Source organism: Hyla sarda, chromosome 6 (genome assembly GCF_029499605.1).
Source record: "Hyla sarda isolate aHylSar1 chromosome 6, aHylSar1.hap1, whole genome shotgun sequence".
Lineage (NCBI taxonomy): Eukaryota > Metazoa > Chordata > Amphibia > Anura > Hylidae > Hyla > Hyla sarda.
The window spans coordinates 302,994,369-303,016,385 of record NC_079194.1 but is presented as its reverse complement, the minus strand read 5'-3'; the positions used below and the strand labels follow the sequence as shown (position 1 = coordinate 303,016,385).

The 22,017-nt window shown below is 42.6% G+C and overlaps 1 protein-coding gene and 1 long non-coding RNA gene across 8 annotated transcripts in view; one reads left to right on the top strand and one right to left on the bottom strand.

The window, feature by feature from the left end:
* The window catches only part of TEAD1 (TEA domain transcription factor 1), a 189,022-nt gene that overhangs the window by 126,820 nt on the left and 40,185 nt on the right, over window positions 1–22,017 (top strand). For 4 of the 7 annotated variants that reach the window (XM_056527972.1, XM_056527977.1, XM_056527970.1 and 1 more), the window contains 3 exons: window positions 3,736–3,800; window positions 9,176–9,238; window positions 9,328–9,390. In XM_056527972.1, the coding sequence (XP_056383947.1) occupies window positions 3,736–3,800; window positions 9,176–9,238; window positions 9,328–9,390 (191 nt within the window). The remainder of the gene's footprint in view (window positions 1–3,735; window positions 3,801–9,175; window positions 9,239–9,327; window positions 9,391–22,017) is intronic. The other 3 variants (XM_056527973.1, XM_056527974.1, XM_056527975.1) reach the window with 3 other exon arrangements.
* Window positions 1–22,017, bottom strand: part of LOC130277350 (uncharacterized) — a 44,643-nt gene that overhangs the window by 19,845 nt on the left and 2,781 nt on the right. The gene's annotated exons all lie outside the window — the stretch shown is intronic.

Here is a 22,017-nt window from a genome sequence, read left to right as displayed (position 1 = left end):
GTTTGAAAACACTGGTCTAAGAGTTGTGCACCAGCGTTCTCCAATCTGGAGCTCTTCAGCTGTTGCTGAACTACAACTCTCAGCATGCATAGACTTAATGATGAGCTCATGCATTAAAGGTGTTGTCCAGGATTAGAAAAGCAGATCAAATTTCTTTAATAAAAAGAGCGCCACACCTGTCCTTGGGTTGTGAGTTGTATAACATCTCCGTTCCAAGTTGGAGCCAATTTGTAATATCAGGGACAACCTGGTGCAAGGCCGTCATGGCATGCAGGGAGTTGTAGTTTTGCAACAGTAGGAAAGCCACAGGTTACATTTTTCCATTGCATGCATTAAATCAAGTGAACTGCAATTTGCAGACCTACAACCCCCATTATGCATAGACCTATTGATGAGTGCATGCATTAAATAAGGGATAATTAATGATTTGCAACCTGTGGCTCTCCCTCAGAAATGAATCCTTATTCATGTGAACCTGAATTATGGACGGAACCAGAAAACACTGTGGAATGTCCGACAAGCACAGAGGTACACACGAAGTCGGTGTTTCCCAAGCAGTGTGCCTCCAGCTGTTGCACATCTATAATTCCCAGCATGCCCGGACAACCAAACAGCTGAAGGCACACTGGTTAGCAAACACTGTGCCAAGTTTGTGCAGAGGATTCATACCCTGGGCCCCCGTGCTGTATATTCTATGTCCCTATAAACAGTATTATAATCCCTAATATAGGTGGCCAGGCAGTAGTGTATACCGGAAGGCATTGTGCCCGCACTGATTGATTATCACAGTGTTGGCGCTGGCGGTGTGTTATGTAATCGCGTATCGTGTTGTACTGTGCTGAAGCGGCAGATCGATGTTGTTTGTACTTCGTACCATGGGAGTTGTAGGACGTTCTGCAATCCCTTGGCATGTTTCTGGATAGCAGAGCTTGTTATGTCTGTGAACTCCTTCTCTGTTTACTCTCTAAGGTGACTAGAAATTTCCGGCATTCCAGGTAGACGTTGCTGATGTTTACACACAATGTCACAGGTGACCAGGACCGAGCAGGACAATAAGCCTCCACAATGTAATAGATGAAAACCAGTGAGGGTACCGCAGAGGCGTAAAATCTGCAGAAAAGCTACGTTGAAATTGCATCACCAAAAGGAAAAGTCCTGAAATTGTGCAAAGTTTATTTATATGCCAATGATACAAAATTAATGCTAAACATAGAACACATATTGATGTATTCAGTATAGAGTGTGAACGCTGCGTGCAGAAATACAATCACTTACAAACCTTAATGGATGTCCATGCAGAGGTTGTCACTGGTCAGATTCTTGCCCTGGGCCCCGGTGCTGTATATTGTATTCTTTTGAGAAGTGGAATTCCTCCTTCTTAATTCCAAGCTGGGTATGCAGTTTGTCAGGATCCGCTGCAGGCAGTTCCCAATGCAATAGTCGACCAGAGAAGCCCCAGATGTGATCGATGGGAGACGAGTCTGTAGACACTGCAGGCCACGGTAGCAGGTTTAGGCCGTGCATGTCACTCATTGTAGCGCAAGCAAAATGCGGCCACGTGTTCAAAAAACGCTCCTGAGACACTTGGGAGAAATGGGCGTACCACTGGTTCTACGACTAACTCAATGTAACTCCAAGCTGTTAGTGTACCTGGAATAAAGACTAGAGGGATCCAGACAGTAGGATTGGTGTGACGTTACATTGCGAAGGCCTCTTTATGGCTCTTTACACTTCGTCTCCAGTCCAGTCTTCAGCGATCACTGCGCCTGAGACAAAATCTGGATTCGTTGCTGAAGAGAATAAACCTTCATTGGCGTCTTGCTCTGCACCATGATAGCCTGTCAGAGCAGTGGTACGATGTCAATGGATCACCTGTAGCTGGATGTCTGGGGTCATACAAGCCCCTTCTTACGCTGTTCGATTCCCTAGGCTTGGTATATGGCGTCTTAATTGATGGATCACTGCGTCATTCTGACAGTCCATGAGTGCAGAGTTTCGCCTCTGTGCACCTCTTGTTGTCCTAGTTTGTCAATGGTCTCCAACCACTGAGACACGTAATGTTGAGCAATGCTGACAATGCCGGCCTTTGCGCGTAACGATAAACCAAAGTATGTCAGTTCTAGAGTTCTATCTCTCTCTCGGTTTACGATGAGTGGCAATTTACGGACACCATGATGGACTGGAGACATCGCACAATCCATACTGCACTGACCTGATTTTTGAGGTTTCATGTGGCTGAATAAGAAAAATCTTTCAGTCTGGCTCTTATACCATTAAAGCCGGTCCCACATGCCACCGATTGGCAATTGATAATTTCATCATTTGCAGATCTGAGCGACACCCACTACCTCCTCGATTTGCATAATCTTACAGCTTGTCCTTGGAGGTTGCAATTTCATTTAGTGTAAACATCATGTTACGCTCTGTCCCATGCTGGAAATTGTTGTTTGGCAACAGCTGAAGGCACCCTGGTTGGAAAACACGATTGTGTGCGATGGTCTCTCGACTGTCTGTTGATTCTGGATGTCAGAGAAGTGGCTGGGCAAGTGTCCTTCTGCAGAATCCATGTGCAAACAGAACAAAGCCATATGACCCCAATACACAATAGATCAGTGTTTCCCAACCAGGGAGCCTCCGGCTGTTGCCAAACTACAATTCCCAGTATGCCCGGACAGCCTTTGGCTGTCCGGGTATGCTGGAAGTTGTAGTTTGGCAACAGCTGGAGGCACACTGGTTGGGAGGCGCTGATTTAATTGATGTACTTTTTACATGAGTGCATCTTGGGAGTTGTAGTTGTGCAACACCTAAACAGCAGAACATTGATTTAATACATTTTACATTGATTTATTACATTTATTAAAATCGATGCATGCTGGGAGTTGTAGTTTTGCAACAGCAGGAGAGTCACAAGTTACAGTTAATAGATTAAAAGGGGTTCTCCACCATAAGGGGATTTTAGTACGTACCTGGCAGACAGTAATGGACATGCTTCGGAAGGATCTGCGCTTGTCTTGGGGATAAATGGCTATGCTGTGAGATTACCATAACACTGTGTGGCTAGCTTTTTGTGAACTGGTATTTCCTGTTTCAGTTTCCTGCTTTGCCTACAAATCCCATCATTCCATTTTCCTCCCTCCCACACATCAGCCACCCCACCCATTGAAACATAAATGAGCTGCATCCATTCAAAAGACCTGTGATTTTCAATCAGTGTGCCTACAGCTGTTGCAATTAGTTGCAGATTGATCGCTCCACCCATTGAAGCAGACATGCTCCCTGTCATCAGCTGACAAGTGATGTCGGGTCTAGGCCACATTGCAACCTGGGGAAAAATCTGAGACCAGAGTCATTTTGTGTGCTGGTAAAAATAAATATTGGGGTGAAATATTGGGTAAGAAAACTATCACACACAGATACAGACACTATATATTATGAAATACACTAACTTTTACAGCCTCTGCAGCATAGTCAAATAAAAAAATAAATCCTGGAATACCCCTTTAAATCATCCATGCATTCATCTTTCAATCAGGGCATGCTGGGATTTGTAGTGTGAGTACGCTGTAGCAAGAGCCCTGTGATATTCTAATGTCAGAATGTAATTGTGTGTAACATTTGTAGCCTATCTGTATATAGTGAATCCCCAGGACTTCTTGTCTTTTTCCTGTAAGATGCTTTATTCTACATTTAATCTGTGGTATATTGACTTATTATTCTTGTATTTTGCCGTTTCAGGTAGGAACGAATTGATAGCGCGATACATCAAGTTACGGACAGGGAAGACGCGGACTAGGAAGCAGGTAAATTTAATTTGATTTCTTTCTACTCTTGATGTGACACGGTGGATGCTGAGAAATGGTGCGATTTTTCTACTCTGATCAAATGCCTGAAAATTGATGATGTTCCGCTACAAGTGATTCACAAACGTGCATGACCGGCTCCTGAGAGCAGACATTTACACCTACTGCCAAATTCTTAAAATACATCTGCTTAAAAGGCCGCACAAGTGCTGAGACGACTACAAGAGGGGATCGGCTGAGATCGGTCTCATAGGTGATGTGTAGGTCTCAGCACTGGAGATAGAGTGAAAGGTGACACAGATAGGTTCACACTGTAGCTGATGCTCACAGATCAGTCCCCCCCCCCCCCTCCTTCTAGAATGACCTCTGCCAAGGTCACAGAGCATGCCCAGACACTTTTTCCTGTTCATATCAATTGGACAGCTTCAGTCTATTGTTGCCTCCTATTCCGGGACAAACCCTGAAACTGTTGCTGTTTAGTTAATATTTAGATACAGTACAGTAGAGTGTATTTATTTATTTGGTCTCACCCATGAACAGTGTTTCCCAACCAGTGTGCCTTCAGCTGTTGCAAAACTACAACTCCCAGCATGCCTGGACAGCCTTCGGCTGTCCAGGCATGCTGGCAGTTGTAGTTTTGCAACAACTGGAGAAACACTGCTCTAGACATACATGAAGGCTGTGCGGGCGTGCTGGGAGTTGTAGTTTTGCAACTGCTGGAAGCACACTGGCTGGGAAAAACTGCCCTAGACATACAATGAAGGCTGTCCGGGCATGCTGGGAGTTGTAGTTTTGCAACAGCTGGAGGCACAGTGGTTGGGAAACACTTCCCTAGACATACATGAAGGCTGTCCGGGCATGCTGGGAGTTGTAGTTTTGCAACAGCTGGAGACACACTGGTTGGGAAACATTGCTATAGACGTACATGAAGGCTGTCCGGGCATGCTGGGAGTTGTAGTTTTGCAACAGCTGGAGACACAATGGTTGGGAAACACTTCCCTAGACATACATTCTAATGCTGCATTAAACACTATAGATCTGGCCATAACCTATAAGGAGCTGGTTACTTGCTCTGCCCTTGTGGCACTTGTTGGCTTATCTGATCTGTCATCTGACTTTGTGGCCCAATGAAATGATACAACTTCACTCTATTACTACAATGGCAAATAAATGGTTTGTACCATGTTGGATATTAGGAAAGCAAACCTATCCCCATACATATCACCGTGTAATGTGATGACAGGTCCACTTCCAAATTTTTATTGGTCAAATTTAAAATTATTCTTTGTAAAACTAATAGAAGGGACAGTATGTGGTGGGAAACTATTATCCCATTATAAGATCCAGATCCAACAGCTCTTAGCATTGTAAATGCTGCATTTAAAAATATGATTAATGAATAAAACAAAGACTGGCTGAATACTGTCACTATATGGAGTCACAGAAAACTTTATTTACAAAAGTGTATAACAGGGAAACAGCAGTCTACACAACTGAAGTGGATTCACACTAACAAATCCTGTATTATACTCCAGAGCTGCACTCACTATTCTGCTGGTGAGGTCACTGTGTACATACATTACATTACTTATCCTGTACTGATCCTGAGTTATATCCTGTATTATACTCCAGAGCTGTACTCACTATTCTGCTGGTGAGGTCACTGTGTACATACATTACATTACTTATCCTGTACTGATCCTGAGTTATATCCTGTATTATACTCCAGAGCTGTACTCACTATTCTGCTGGTGAGGTCACTGTGTACATACATTACATTACTTATCCTGTACTGATCCTGAGTTATATCCTGTATTATACTCCAGAGCTGCACTCACTATTCTGCTGGTGAGGTCACTGTGTACATACATTACATTACTTATCCTGTACTGATCCTGAGTTATATCCTGTATTATACTCCAGAGCTGTACTCACTATTCTGCTGGTGAGGTCACTGTGTACATACATTACATTACTTATCCTGTACTGATCCTGAGTTATATCCTGTATTATACTCCAGAGCTGCACTCACTATTCTGCTGGTGAGGTCACTGTGTACATACATTACATTACTTATCCTGTACTGATCCTGAGTTATATCCTGTATTATACTCCAGAGCTGTACTCACTATTCTGCTGGTGAGGTCACTGTGTACATACATTACATTACTTATCCTGTACTGATCCTGAGTTATATCCTGTATTATACTCCAGAGCTGTACTCACTATTCTGCTGGTGAGGTCACTGTGTACATACATTACATTACTTATCCTGTACTGATCCTGAGTTATATCCTGTATTATACTCCAGAGCTGCACTCACTATTCTGCTGGTGAGGTCACTGTGTACATACATTACATTACTTATCCTGTACTGATCCTGAGTTATATCCTGTATTATACTCCAGAGCTGTACTCACTATTCTGCTGGTGAGGTCACTGTGTACATACATTACATTACTTATCCTGTACTGATCCTGAGTTATATCCTGTATTATACTCCAGAGCTGTACTCACTATTCTGCTGGTGAGGTCACTGTGTACATACATTACATTACTGCCTAAGTATAATATTATAGAAATGTAACCTGTGTGAATTCGCTTCAGTTTGTGAAATCTGCTCATATCCTAGTTTAGAATACATAGTTAGTTGTATCAATAAGCTTCATGATGAAAGTGTAACACAAGAACAAGGGTTCAGGCCTACCTTTCCGATGTGTAGATAGATATATATATATATATATATATATATATATATATATATATATATATATATATATATATATATATATATATATATTAGATAGAAATAAGTAAATAAATATATATATATATATATATATATATATATATATATATATATATGTATATATATATATATATATATATATATATATATATATATATATATATAAAATGTATAGAGGTCAGACCCAGCATGGCGTCCCTTGTTGTACAGAGATGTAGGCTACAATCCTCTCCTCTATGTATCTAGGGCTTAGAGAGAGAGAAGTAAATTCCCTTTGGCTTTATCCTCTGAGCCCTCATTAGCCGTGTTCATTAATGTTCGGCGTTACCTGCCGGCAGCTCGGGCCCCCTGAGTGGTGTCGTGTTTACAGGGGCATGGCGTCCGGGAACAATAGTCCCCTCACATTGGCACGCATAGAATGTGACAGGAGCCACAAGAAAAAGCCTGTGATGAGTCAGCACGGAGCGCCGCTCCTCAACGCTTCTCCAATCAATTAGTATCGGAGAGAAAGCCGGGATTGTGCTCCGTTACAATGTATTCATTTCTCTGATGAATATTTGGCGAGACAAGTTCAGCTACTGCTGAAAAAAAAGTGCCATAATAAATCATAAGAAGTGTGGGTTTGCCTACCATTGTCTAGGAAAAAATAAAAAATAAAAAAATTTTGGAAAATTTTAATTTATTGCAACCTGTTGCCGCCCAGCTATTGCAAAAATTACAACCCCAGTCATGCCCTGACAGCTTGCAGCTGTCAGGGCATGACTGGAGTTGTAGTTTTTGTAACAGCTTGGGCAACCACAGGTTTGCATACACTGCCTTACGCTATTTAAATGTTTTTTATTGTATTTTATAAAGTTTAGTAGATATTTTGAATAAAGTTTTCCATTGTTAGGTCTCCAGCTACCGGCTTGACTTGTTACATTTATCGTTAGTTAATGTTTGATGATAACTTTCCAAAAACTTTCTTACATTCATAATTTATGTATATGTGGGCGGTTAGGCAAGGGTAATGGTCGCAATTATGTTCATAATGGCGCCCCAAGTCCTGGCTGAACCGCAAGTCTGGATGACGATGAGGATTTTGGTTCTTGTCACTAGACCCTGTGGTTAAAGGGGTTATCCAGGAAAAAACTTTTTTTTATATATCAACTGGTGCCAGAAAGTTAAACAGATTTGTAAATTACTTCTATTAAAAAAATCTTAATCCTTTCAGTACTTATTAGCTTCTGAAGTTTAGGTTGTTCTTTTCTGTCTAAGTGCTCTCTGATGACACCTGTCTTGGGAAACTGGGCGGTTCCCGAGACACGTGTCATCAGAGAGCACTTAAGACAGAAAAGAACAACCTTAACTTCATAAGCTCATAAGTACTGAAAGGATTAAGATTTTTTAATAGAAGTAATTTACAAATCTGTTTAACTTTCTGGAACCAGTTGATATATAAAAAAAAGTTTTTCTTCCTGGATAACCCCTTTAAGCAAAGCACTTGGGCCCAAATGATGAAAGATAAATGCGACTGCATTACACTGGTGTAAAACGGCCTTCGACTATATACATCATAAAATAATTTATTTTTAAAGTGTTTTATTTTTTATAAAATCTAGGGTTTTTCCCCCAGTAGACATTGACTTATTTATAAACCCATTTATTTACTTTATTTATTAAATCATTAATTAATTTTATTCATTTATTTGTGTGCAGTTTGTCTCCATGAATTTATTTATTTATTTTTTAAATTTAAAAAACGTATTTTAAGGTTTGTGAATATGGCTTTTAATGTGCAAAATGTGAACTTCAGTCCCAAATGTTACAAAAATGTCAGTATATTTTTTTTTATAACTTTTTCTTCCATCCCAGATAAAGTAACATTCATTTATATAGCCCCATTTTTATTTTTTTATTTTTAAGTAATATTTTTAAGATGTTTTGTTTTTGTTTGTTTCTAGCAAGAGTCGGTCTTTTTCCTTTTTTTTTCCTTTCCCATAAATTGAGGGAAAAAAAATATGAATTGCTTGTTATCCTCCGCCTTGAAAGTGGCATATTTATAGAATAGCCCATAAAAACATCAAATTCTATTTTAAAATGCTTTTTATATATATATATATATATATATATATATATATATATATATATATATATATATATATATATATATATATATATATATATATATAATTATAATTCTCGTGAAAGAGGCAATATATTTCCTTTTAAATTCAGAATTTTTTAAATATTTTTTTCTTACTTTTTCCACTACAGCAATAGGGCCGATTCATTGATGCATAGCCAACTAAATTATAATACATTTTAATTTTACAAACACTTTTTCTATTTTTCACCTGTCAACTTTTTTTTTTTTTTTTTTTTTTATTCTTTTAATATTAAAATTTTTACTTTTTTTTTTTTCTTTTTAATATTTATTAAACATTTTTTTTTTTTAATAGTACTTTTACATTTAGTGGCCAAGCTTAATACCACCCGGGCTTGCGCTGGCCCTAAGAATACACCATAAAAAATAAAAATAAAAACATAAAATAAAAATTTAAAAATTATTATATTTTTTTTCTTTTTTTTTTTTTTTTTTTTTTTTTTTTTCCTTTTTCTTTATTTTTAAATCTGAACCCCGTAGGTGTCTAGTCACATACAGGTCTTAGCAAGAAAGAAAGTTCGCGAAATCCAAGCCGCCATTAAGGTACGTCTGGCTTGCCCAGTTGTAGGGGCTTTTCATCTCCATGGTTACAGGCTTTTTCCTTTGTTTTCCTCCCTCCCCCTACCCTGCAGGTGTCTAGTCACATTCAGGTTCTTGCCAGAAGGAAATCTCGTGATTTTCATTCCAAGCTGAAGGTATGCGCTTCTCTGCTTTTGGGCTTGTGGTTGCTATGCATCTCACTTCCTGTTTCCCATGGTGACCGGTGAATGCTTTGTGCCGCCATCCTTGTAACCTAGTTTTCTTGCTGCATGTGAGAGCTGTTTACATTTCTTATTACCCGCTCTGCTATTTCTCACTGTGAATATCCTCTCCAGATCCTTCGCTGCACGTCTGCCCAGAGATATCAATTAGTGGTGAATTAGCAGCCTCAGAGCTTCGCTCCTCAGGTCGGAGCTCGGCCCGGGCGCAAACACCACGAAATTCTGAGCTCAATGAGCCGCAAAAAGTGCGATTGCAAGAATGAAAAGGATTATTTTTTATTTATTTTTTTAAAGTTCCTTGGCTTTATAAGCTGTAAAAAAAAAAAAAAAATAACTAAACACGTCACCCACTTTTATCTCACGCCTTTAAAGGGGTACTCCGGTTAAAACTTTTTTTTTTTCTTTCTTTTAAATCAACTGGTGGCAGAAAGTTAAACAGATTTGTAAATTACTTCTATAAAAAAAAAAAAAAATCTTAATCCCTTCCTGTACTTATTAGCTGCTGAATACTACGGAGGCAATTCTTTTCTTTTTGGAACACAGAGCTCTCTGATGACATCACGAGCACAGTGCTCTCGGCTGACGTTATTATAATGCAGTGGTCCCTCCAGTTACGGTATTAATTGGTTCCAGGACGACCACTGTATGTTGAAACCATTGTATGTTGAGACCAGAACTCTATATGGAAACCTGGTAGTTGGTTCTAAAGGCACCAAAATGTCATCCAAAAAATAGGAAAAAGTGAGGATTAAAGAAAAATAAGTAGATAACTAATATAGATAAAGCAAATCCTTACATATAAAAGTAGGAAATATCTGCTGGGAGCTGTACATCACTGTCTATGTCAGTGTTTTCCAAGCAGGGAGCCTCCAGCTGTTGCAAAACTACAACTCCCAGCATGCCCGGACAGCCAAAGGCTGTCCGGGCATGCTGGGAGTTGTAGTTTTGCAACAGCTGGGGGCACCCTGCTTGGGAAACACTGGTCTATGTAGAGGAGAGGAGCTTCTTCTTGGGTCCTGTACAGTACACGCAATGTCCTAAAAAAGTAATGGAGTCGCCCTCACCTGGTGTCCAAAGGAGGTACTGGTACAGGTAATTAGTACAGAACATGTAATACCTCCCTGTACTGTAGGGGGCTCCACCAGTCAGTGCATACACTTCAGTAATACAGGTAATTAGTACAGAACATGTAATGCCTCCCTGTACTGTAGGGGGCGCTACCAGACACCAGTCAGTGCATGCACTTCAGTAATACAGGGGTTTTACCAGCGAATGCCCATTCTGATTGGTCAGTTCTTCCGGCCATTGACACGTTTCACAGATCTGGATTGTCTGTACATTGTATGTTGAGTCTGGTTTCAACTTACGATGGTCCAGAAAAGACAGTTGTATGTTGAAACTATTGTATGTTGAGGCCATTGTAAGTTGAGGGATCACTGTAATAATGACGCTTTACTTAATGTTGTCCTTAGTGGGATTTGAACCCAAGTCCCCAGCACTGCAAGGCAGCAGTGCTAACCACTGAGCCACCATGCTGCCCTTAGCATACATCTGCTATGCATGGTTGCTAAAATGGACAGAGATGTCAGCAGAGACCTCTGTGTTCCAAAAAGAAAGGAATTTCCTCTGTAGCATTCAGCAGCTAGTAAGTACTGGAAGGATTAAGATTTTTTAATAGAAGTAATTTACAAATATGTTTAACTTTCTGCCACCAGTTGATTTAAAAGAGAAAAGGTTTTCACCGGAGTACCCCTTTAAGGGTCTGTTCACACGTACGGTATTCTGCGCAGGATTTGAAGCGGTGTTCAGTCATTCAGTGTACATTGAAATCTGCGCAGAATAATGTACGTGTGAATAGACCGTAAAGGGGTTTCCCAGTTTTTTTTATGCAAATAACGCAAAACCGTAATGTTAAAAAGTTCTGCAACTTTCTGTAAAACTTTAGGCTTTAATTATTCACTGTATTTAAGATCTCCGCTTGGTCTAGGGACATTCTAGGGACATTCTAGGGACATTCTAGGGACATTCTTCTGGACACCCAAGTCTCTGTTCGTTTGTTACATGGGGAGATTATTGTCCCTGTGTAATAGCCCCAGTTATCAGTCCATGATGCAGCCCGAAAGCTCATTGTTGGTCAGGTGTACTTCTCCTTGTGTAAACAGATGGTTCATGCGACCCTGGCTGAGTTATTAAAGGGGTACTCCGGCCCCAAGACATCTTATCAACTATCCAAAGCATAGTGGATAAGATGTCTGATCGCGGGGGTCCCGCAACTGGGGACCCCTGCAATCTAGCATGCAGCACCCACCTGTAAATACTGCCGAAAGCACTGGAGGCTCTCAGTCTTATGCCTCCTGACCACGGGGACGGAGTATAACTTGCATTGAGAGGGTGGGGTGTGATGTCACATGGGGGCGGAGTCGTGATGTCACACCCCGCCCCCTCAATGCAAGTCTATGGGAGGGGGCGTGACGGCAGTCACGCCCCCTCCCATAGACTTGCATTGAGGGGGCGGGCGTGACATCACGACTCCACCCCATGTGACATCACGCCCGCCCCCTCATACTCTGTCCCCGTGGTCAGGAGGCATAAGACTGAGAGCCTCCAGCGCTTCCGGCAGTACTTAATGGTGGCAGCTGCATGCTAGATTGTGGGGGACCCCCGCGATCAGACATCGTATTTCCTATCCTTTGGATATTGGATAAGATGTCTTGGGGGCCGGAGTACCCCTTTAAACAGGAACTGATATGCTAGCTCAGCACTTGTATCGGGTATGGGTTTGTTAGTCTAAAAGGGCTATAAGGCTATGTTCACACCTCACCTTTAAATCGGAGGTGTCCCTACAGTAGAAATCCAATGCTAGGACTTCTGCCATGGTGAAGCTGCACAAGGATAATGGGCCCGATTACCTTGGACATTTATTGTGAAGCCAGGATCTCCCTGTACAGTAAGGGCACCAATTAGCCAACGAAAGTGCAAACAATTTTTAATAGAGAATTGGCGGCTGATAACTGGTTGCCGCAAAGGGGCGCACAAGACATTTAGCTATCGTTTATGTGGCCCACCTCATGTGACGCACAGTTGTAGGGACGCCCATGTGTAAACTAAAATGTTCCCATTGGCAAAGAGCGAGGAGAGATCTTAAAAGTGGCAAAGATGTGAATATTGGAAAGTTGCAGAATTTTCTATTACAATTGCGCTTTATTTGGTTACACTCAGAAAACCCGCCGAGCCAACTTCATCCCTCCGATTTCTTTAGCATGGTCCTTAGTGTTATTAATATAGAAGAACAAGGCAGCAGATTTGCTGGTTAGTAATTGTAGTTTTGATGAGTAACTTGCAATTCAGTAGTCAAATGATGGTAAATGACCTATAGAACACTACAGTGCCCACCCCTCCATACTAACCCCACTGTGCCAGCTGTCCTAAGTAGTGAAGGGCTTGAAGGATTGGGCCCACATGTGCGGCGCAGCATGCTGGGCGTTGCTGCTTGGTGGCTGGCTTGGATACGTAGCTGCACGGGCTGAGCAGTTGGATGTAATAGACAAGCGCCCCTTTGATAACCCAGAATGCGGCCTTTCTTTTTGTTCATAAGTCTTGCAGTCCTGTTGGCAGCCTTCACCCCTCTGCTTGACCCATAACCGCAGGACAAAATGTAAGGCGTTGGGTTGCAGCTATTTTACACATCTAATGTACCGGCTGCATGGACACCCAAGCATGTTGCAAAAACTAAACAGATAAAAGAGCTGATGGGACCAGAGATAGCCGTGTATAACACCCTCCTCACCAGCATACGGCAATGGGAATGAATGGCTTGTTCTATGCCCCCCCCCCCCCCCTTTCCTCTCTTTGCTTGTTCAGTAGACATGCACCAGATGACTCCCCTGGAAATGTTCTAGATTCATAATCTGTAGCCAAGCAAAAGAAATGTTGATGACTAGTCTCAAAAAGCTAAATATAGTCCGTCTCTCTTAGTTTCCTTTTCAATGAGCAATGGTTTGAAAGCTTTTGGGGAAAAAAAAAATCCTTTTGATGTGATTGAAATCTTCAGCATTTTTGAAAAGCAGAAAAAAAAAAGATGGATTAATTACTCCTCATTAGGCATCGAGTCAGGACACCTCTCAATGTACATTCTTACCAACGCCACAGCCAGAATGAAATAGTCACCTTTTGTTACTTAATTCAGCCTTGTTAATACAGTGGTGAGCTAGGCAACAAGAGTCCATGAGTCGGTCCTTTGTGGGAGCTGCATTATATCCCCTCCTAATGATTGCTACAAGACAATGAGCCCATCTCTGGCTGGAGCTAGTATCGGATGGGACATGGTCATCCATTGGGGTGAATGCATTAACAGGTTAACTGTATCTATAGCAGTGGTGTCCTCCATCTTCCCCAGAAGTAATAAATATCCTTATGCTTCCACATCATTAGTTTCCTAGAGCTTCCCCAGCAGTATAGAAGTAGTGTCCTAGAGCTTCCCCAGCAGTATAGAAGTAGTGTCCTAGAGCTTCCCCAGAATTACAGCCATAGTGTCCTAGAGCGTCCCCAGCAATAGTGTCCTAAAGCTTCCTCAGAAGTAAAGCAGTAGTGGCCCCAGAGCTTTCCCCAGTAGTAGTGGCCCCAGAGCTTTCCCCAGTAGTAGTGGCCCCAGAGCTTTCCCCAGTAGTAGCGGCCCCAGAGCTTTCCCCAGTAGTAGCGGCCCCAGAGCTTTTCCCCAGTAGTATTGGCCACAGAGCTTTCCCCAGTAGAAGCGGCCCCAGAGCTTTCCCCAGTAGTAGCGGCCCCAGAGCTTTTCCCCAGTAGTAGCGGCCCCAGAGCTTTTCCCCAGTAGTAGCGGCCCCAGAGCTTTTCCCCAGTAGTAGCGGCCCCAGAGCTTTTCCCCAGTAGTAGCGGCCCCAGAGCTTTTCCCCAGTAGTAGCGGCCCCAGAGCTTTTCCCCAGCAGTAGCGGCCCCAGAGCTTTTCCCCAGCAGTAGCGGCCCCAGAGCTTTTCCCCAGCAGTAGCGGCCCCAGAGCTTTTCCCCAGCAGTAGCGGCCCCAGAGCTTTTCCCCAGCAGTAGCGGCCCCAGAGCTTTTCCCCAGCAGTAGCGGCCCCAGAGCTTTTCCCCAGCAGTAGCGGCCCCAGAGCTTTTCCCCAGCAGTAGCGGCCCCAGAGCTTTTCCCCAGCAGTAGCGGCCCCAGAGCTTTTCCCCAGCAGTAGCGGCCCCAGAGCTTTTCCCCAGCAGTAGCGGCCCCAGAGCTTTTCCCCAGCAGTAGCGGCCCCAGAGCTTTTCCCCAGCAGTAGCGGCCCCAGAGCTTTTCCCCAGCAGTAGCGGCCCCAGAGCTTTTCCCCAGCAGTAGCGGCCCCAGAGCTTTTCCCCAGCAGGAGCGGCCCCAGAGCTTTTCCCCAGCAGGAGCGGCCCCAGAGCTTTTCCCCAGCAGGAGCGGCCCCAGAGCTTTTCCCCAGCAGGAGCGGCCCCAGAGCTTTTCCCCAGCAGGAGCGGCCCCAGAGCTTTTCCCCAGCAGGAGCGGCCCCAGAGCTTTTCCCCAGCAGGAGCGGCCCCAGAGCTTTTCCCCAGCAGGAGCGGCCCCAGAGCTTTTCCCCAGCAGGAGCGGCCCCAGAGCTTTTCCCCAGCAGGAGCGGCCCCAGAGCTTTTCCCCAGCAGGAGCGGCCCCAGAGCTTTTCCCCAGCAGGAGCGGCCCCAGAGCTTTTCCCCAGCAGGAGCGGCCCCAGAGCTTTTCCCCAGCAGGAGCGGCCCCAGAGCTTTTCCCCAGCAGGAGCGGCCCCAGAGCTTTTCCCCAGCAGGAGCGGCCCCAGAGCTTTTCCCCAGCAGGAGCGGCCCCAGAGCTTTTCCCCAGCAGGAGCGGCCCCAGAGCTTTTCCCCAGCAGGAGCGGCCCCAGAGCTTTTCCCCAGCAGGAGCGGCCCCAGAGCTTTTCCCCAGCAGGAGCGGCCCCAGAGCTTTTCCCCAGCAGGAGCGGCCCCAGAGCTTTTCCCCAGCAGGAGCGGCCCCAGAGCTTTTCCCCAGCAGGAGCGGCCCCAGAGCTTTTCCCCAGCAGGAGCGGCCCCAGAGCTTTTCCCCAGCAGGAGCGGCCCCAGAGCTTTTCCCCAGCAGGAGCGGCCCCAGAGCTTTTCCCCAGCAGGAGCGGCCCCAGAGCTTTTCCCCAGCAGGAGCGGCCCCAGAGCTTTTCCCCAGCAGGAGCGGCCCCAGAGCTTTTGCCCAGCAGGAGCGGCCCCAGAGCTTTTGCCCAGCAGGAGCGGCCCCAGAGCTTTTGCCCAGCAGGAGCGGCCCCAGAGCTTTTGCCCAGCAGGAGCGGCCCCAGAGCTTTTGCCCAGCAGGAGCGGCCCCAGAGCTTTTGCCCAGCAGGAGCGGCCCCAGAGCTTTTGCCCAGCAGGAGCGGCCCCAGAGCTTTTGCCCAGCAGGAGCGGCCCCAGAGCTTTTGCCCAGCAGGAGCGGCCCCAGAGCTTTTCCCCAACAGTGTTGTCTTAGATAATTCCCTTTAACAATAATTGTTTGCAGACATTGACTCTGGAATATGAAGGGTTACATGCCAATACATTTCCCCTTTATATAATAGTCTGATCATTGGGATTGGGATTTAATGGTTTACATCAAAAGGTATTAAGAAAATGTTTCAGCTCTTATCTGTCCGTCTGTCTTGTTTGTTGGTCATAACCCCCCCCCCCCCCCCCCCAATGCTCCGTGGTGTCTTGTCTGATTAGTTTAATGATTTATTCATGTGTGTTGTGATGTTTAACTGTTTACAAGGAGTATACAAAGCAGTTCTAGTAAAGTGTATATGTTACATAATCTTCTGTATTACTGTTTTCTTTCCATGTGCAATGAAAGATTTATTAGAAATGCACTAATCCAGTCCAAGCATGTTATGCAGAGACATCTATACTGGACTTTGACTCTCCAGGCATGCTGGGACTTATAGTTTTGGAACAGCTGGAGAACCACAGGGGGTATGACACCTGAGGAGCATTAAAGTCCTAACCCCCCAGGCAAATAGATGCCCTGTTACTGCAGCGCCTGGGGGGTGGGGTGCCAGGGTTCATACCACCAGGTACAGCGTTAGCTCTAACACAGAGTATAAAAAATATATAAAATTATTATTATTTACATAGTGCCAACAGTTTCCGCAGGAAATTGGTGTATTCTGTAATTCTGTAACACATAGTATAAAAAATTAAATAAAAATAGTTAATAATAATTATATATTGGCAACAGTTTCTGAAGGATATTAGAGTATTGTGTAAATATGTAACATGTAACAGAGTATAGAAAATTAATAGAAATAGTAATAATAATTATATAGTGCCAACAGTTCCTGCAGGAATATGAAGTAATCTGTAACAGTATAAAAATTATTATTCATAATATAATAATAATAATGTAATAATAATATTTGATGATAATATTTTAATAAAAATAATTAAAAATATATTTATACAGTGGCAACAGTTTCCACAGGAAATTGGAATATTCTGTAATTCTGTAATACAGAGCACACAAAAAATAAAAAAAGGAATGATGATATTTATATAGCGCCAACAGTTCCTGCAGGAAATTGTAGAATCCCCTAAAATGTTGTGAATTGATGAATAATCTCTCCTATATCCATAGTGAACCTAGACCAAAACTATATATACCGTATGTATGTGTGTATATATAATAGTAAATTTGAGTAGCCGTATTAGTCCAGTGATGCAAATCATAAAATGTTGCAGTATCTTGTAATAACCTTTTTTTTTATTGGACTAACAGAATTTTGTAGAGAAGCTTTCGGGATTCTTCCCTTTATCAAGTCCAAAGCAAATCTAAGCTTACAAGCAGTTGGACATCATTTTACCCAAACAGGCCCCTCTATACATGACCTTACAGTCAGGATACTGAGAGGGAACTTCAACAACACACGAGAGAGAGAGACATTTGAGGCCAAAATGATACTGGTTTATGACTCAATGTGGATTTTAGCTTTTTATCTCATTATCAAAATTTCTTATAACCTGTACTGTACTGGATTCTCTTATAACCTGTACTGTACTGGATTCTCTTATAACCTGTACTGTACTGGATTCTCTTATAACCTGTACTGTACTGGATTCTCTTATAACCTGTACTGTACTGGATTCTCTTATAACCTGCACTGTACTGTATTCTCTTATAACCTGCACTGTACTGTATTCTCTTTTGCATCTCACTTTGTCCTGCTTAATTACCAGTCCCTCCCCCCCCCCCCTTTCTCATTCTTATCTATTTAGTCTGGTTCCTATAACAAGACAATTTATGGCCCATCTTAGTGCGAATTCTCCACATCTATTATCTTAAAGGGGTATTCCAGGCAAAAACTTTTTTTTTTATATATATCAACTGGCTCCGGAAAGTTAAACAGATTTGTAAATTACTTCTATTAAAAAATCTTAATCCTTCCAATAGTTATTAGCTTCTGAAGTTGAGTTGCTGTTTTCGGTCTAACTGCTTTCTGATGACTCACGTCCCAGGAGCTGTGCAGCTCCTATGGGGATATTTTCCCATCATGCACAGCTCCCGTGACGTGACATCATCATTGAGCAGTTAGACAGAAAACTTCAGAAGCTAATAATTATTGGCAGGATTAAGATTTTTTAATAGAAGTAATTTACAAATCGGTTTATCTTTCCGGAGCCAGTTGATATATATAAAAAAAGTTTTTGCCTGGAATACCCCTTTAACCCCTGCATATTTGTGAGATTTGTGAGCTAAGATTTGCTTTGGACTTGATAAAGGGAAGAATCCCGAGAGTTTCTCTACAAAGTTCTGTTAGTCCAATAAAAAAAGGTTATTACAAGATACTGCAACATTTTTTGATTTGCGCATATATATATATATATATATATATATATATATATATATATATGTGTGTATATATATATATATATATATGTGTGTGTGTGTGTGTATATATATATATATATATATATATATATATATATATATATATATATATATATTAAAAACTTTTGAAAAGCAGCACATCCAATTCAAATAAAAAAGTGCCTGGTGCAAAGAAGCTTCTGGAGTATTGGCCAAGTCAACCCCACGTCCATAAAGCAAAAGGATCTCTTTGCAGCACACAGTCCGTAATAAAGTGCAAAAAAAGTGAGTTTATTCCATTGGGAAAACAAGGGTTTCAAAAAAATAAACAGCAACGTTTTCAGCTCCCACTGCTTGATAATGGCCGGGAGAGCCGGCTGAAACGTTGCTGCTTAGTTTTGAAACACTTGATTTTCCAATGGAATAAACTCACTTTTTTGTACTTTATCACGAACCGTGTGCTGTGTGTGTATATGTGTATATAGATATTCTGTGCATTTCTACCAGTCTCCCCTATAGGGAATATTCACACCTAGATTTGTTGCGGCAATTTCTGAGACTGTTCAGAAATGGTGTTGAATATTACTTAATATGTTTGTCTAGCTGCTTTCTATGTCCTTAGTAAATTGTTTTGTGTGGTTTGTAGTTTAGTTTTTTTTTTTTGCTTTAAGCCAACCTGTTAACACACGATTTGTATTGTATCCAGGTGACAAATATGGTAAGTTATTGACCCCCGGCTCATGACTTGTGACTCCAGTTTGGCTTTTTGCACAGTGTTTGGCTGTTCTTGCTTTGACTTGTACCCCCCACCCGTCCTAGCTTGTGCTCTTTTTACCCCCACACAGGAGGTGGGTTACATATTAGGGCCCCCCAGGTGTGACAAGCCGATTCCCCAGGCCACTCCCAGTAAATCGGGCTAATCGCATGAAGGCCTCGCCTGCACGTGTACAGCCTGCCTCAGACTGCTTTGACGTGTCTGCCATCTTGCACCAATAGTCCTTCCATAGACACCAGCATCAGGCTGGACAATGCCAGTGCAGCGCCGTACAGGGGGATTATAGATGGCGTAGTACCGTCTGACACAGGAACACATGGTTGTGCCATGACTGACTATATTATAGGGGTGACTTCACATAAAGTGGAATTTTAATCCTTCATTCCTCCCTCCCAAGAAGCAGATTCCATGAACAGGAGACTTTAGTATGACCTGCATCGCGCCTTAGTGCTCACAAACCGGGATTATGAATTAGCAGCGACAAACAGGCAAAACTATCTAATGCAGCCGACTTCAAGCTATTGCAAAACTACAACCCCCAGCATGCCCGGACAACCGCAGGCTTTGTACCAGCGCCCCATAGCCCTATTTTACGACCTTATTGGGCTTCCGGCCAGGCCTAGGACAAAGACAAACTGCAGAATCTATAGCAGTGTTTCCAACCAGGGTGCCTACAGCTGTTGCAAAACTACAACTCCCAGCATGCCCGGACAGCCTCCGGCTGTCCAGGCATGCTGGGAGTTGTAGTTTTGCAACACCTGAAGGCATCCTGGTTGGGAAACGCTGATCTATGTGAACAATGGCCTCTCGATTGACTCAGGATGTCAGAGGAGATATGAATTGGGCAATTGGTGTCCCCATACAGAATATATTTAAAGGGGTACTCTGGCCGCCACGACTCTCCCATAGACTTGCATTGAGGGGGCGGGGTGTGATGATACAAGGGGGCGGAGCCCTGACATCACAATACTCCGGCCCCATGATCGTGAGTCATCAGCCACAGAACGATATCCGCTCCATGAGGCTGATGACAGGGGGTGCAGTATGAGAGATTTCGGGGGTCCCCAGCAGCGGGACTCCCCGCGATCAGACATCTTATCCCTTATCCTTTGGATAGGGGATAAGATGTCTAGAGCCGGAGTACCCCTTTAAGTGTATGCTTTTTGGCCATGCTGGGAGTTGTAGTTTTGCAACAGCTGGAAGTATCCTGATTGGGAAACACTACTCCACTAAGCCATTTTTTGTTTGAACTGATCTGATCATTATGAACGAGCGACAAGACCGACCCATAGAGGCAGCCAGACGGCTGTCCTTAAAGGGGTACTCCGGTGGAAAACTTAATTTATTTGTATTCATTTTTTTTTTTTCCTTAAATCCACTGGTGCCAGAAAGTTAAACAGATTTGTAAATTACTTCTATTAAAAAATCTTAATCCTTCCTGTACTTATTAGCTGCTGAATACTACAGTGGAAATTCTTTTCCGTTTGAAACACAGAGCTCTCTGCTGACATCATGAGCACAGTGCTCTCTGCTGACATCTCTGTCCATTTTTAGGAACTGTCCAGGATAAAAGGAAATCCCCATAGCAAACATATGCTGTTCTGGACAGTTCATAAAATGGACAGAGGTGTCAGCAGGGAGCACTGTGGTCATGATGGGATTAAGATTTTTTAATAGAAGTAATTTACAAATCTGTTTAACTTTCTGGCACCAGTTGATTTATAAAAAAAAAAAAAAAAAAAAAAGTTTTTCACCGGAGTACTCCTTTAAGTTATTTTGTGGACTAAAACGATATTATTGGTCTCAATTTTGTTTATTCCATTTCTCGATTATTGGGCCACTTTTAGCAGACTTGTCAATATGCCATAGTAATCTATGGTGGCCATTTATAGTGTGGTTAAGGGGAACTCCGGAGGGGAGAAAAAAATGTTTTCAAATCATCTGGTGCCAGAAAATTATACAGTTTTGTAAATTATTTCTATTTAAAAATCTTTACCCTTCCAGTACTTAATCAGCTGCTGTATACTACAGAGGAAGTTGTGTAGTTCTTTCCAGTCTGAACACAGTGCTCGCTGCTACCACCTCTGTCCGTGTTAGGAATTGTCCAGAGCAGAAGAGGGTTTACTATGGGGATTTAATCCTGCTCTGGACAGTTCCTGACACGGACAGAGGTGGCAGCAGAGAGCACTGTGGTCAGACTGGAAAGAACTACAAAACTTCCTGTAGAGCGTACAGCAGCTAAGTACTGGAAGGGTTAAACATTTATTACTTATCAGTAAAATCTGTATAACTTACTGAAACCAGTTGATTTGCAAAATAAAAAAAATTCCCGTTCCGGGTACTCCGGTGGAAAACTTTTTTTATTTTTATTTTTTTATTTTTTACAGGTGCCAGAAAGTTAAACAGATTTGTAAATTGCTTTTATTTAAAAATCTTAATCCTTCCAGTACTTATTAGCTGCTGAATACTACAGAGGAAATTATTTTCTTTTTGGAACACAGAGCTCTCTGCTGACATCACGTGCACAGTGCTCTCTGCTGACATCTCTGTCCATTTTAAGAAGTAGGAGAAAATACCCCATAGCAAACATATGCTACTCTGGACAGTTCCTAAAATGGACAGAGATGTCAGCAGAGAGCACTGTGGTCATGATGTCAGCAGAGAGCTCTGTGTTTCAAAAAGAAAAGAATTTCCTCTGTAATATTCAGCAGCTAATAAGTACAGGAAGGATTAAGATTTTTTTTTAATAGAAGTTATTTACAAATCTGTTTAACTTTCTGGCTCCAGTTGATTTAAAAAATAATAAAAAAAAAAAAAAAAAAGTTTTCCACCGGAGTACCCCATTAACTTCTAAACAATTTGCTGGGACCCCTATACGTTACACTGCATCTGTTACTCAGTTGGTTCCCTTTTAAGAACCGGGATATGACAGTAGACGTTGCAGACAGCC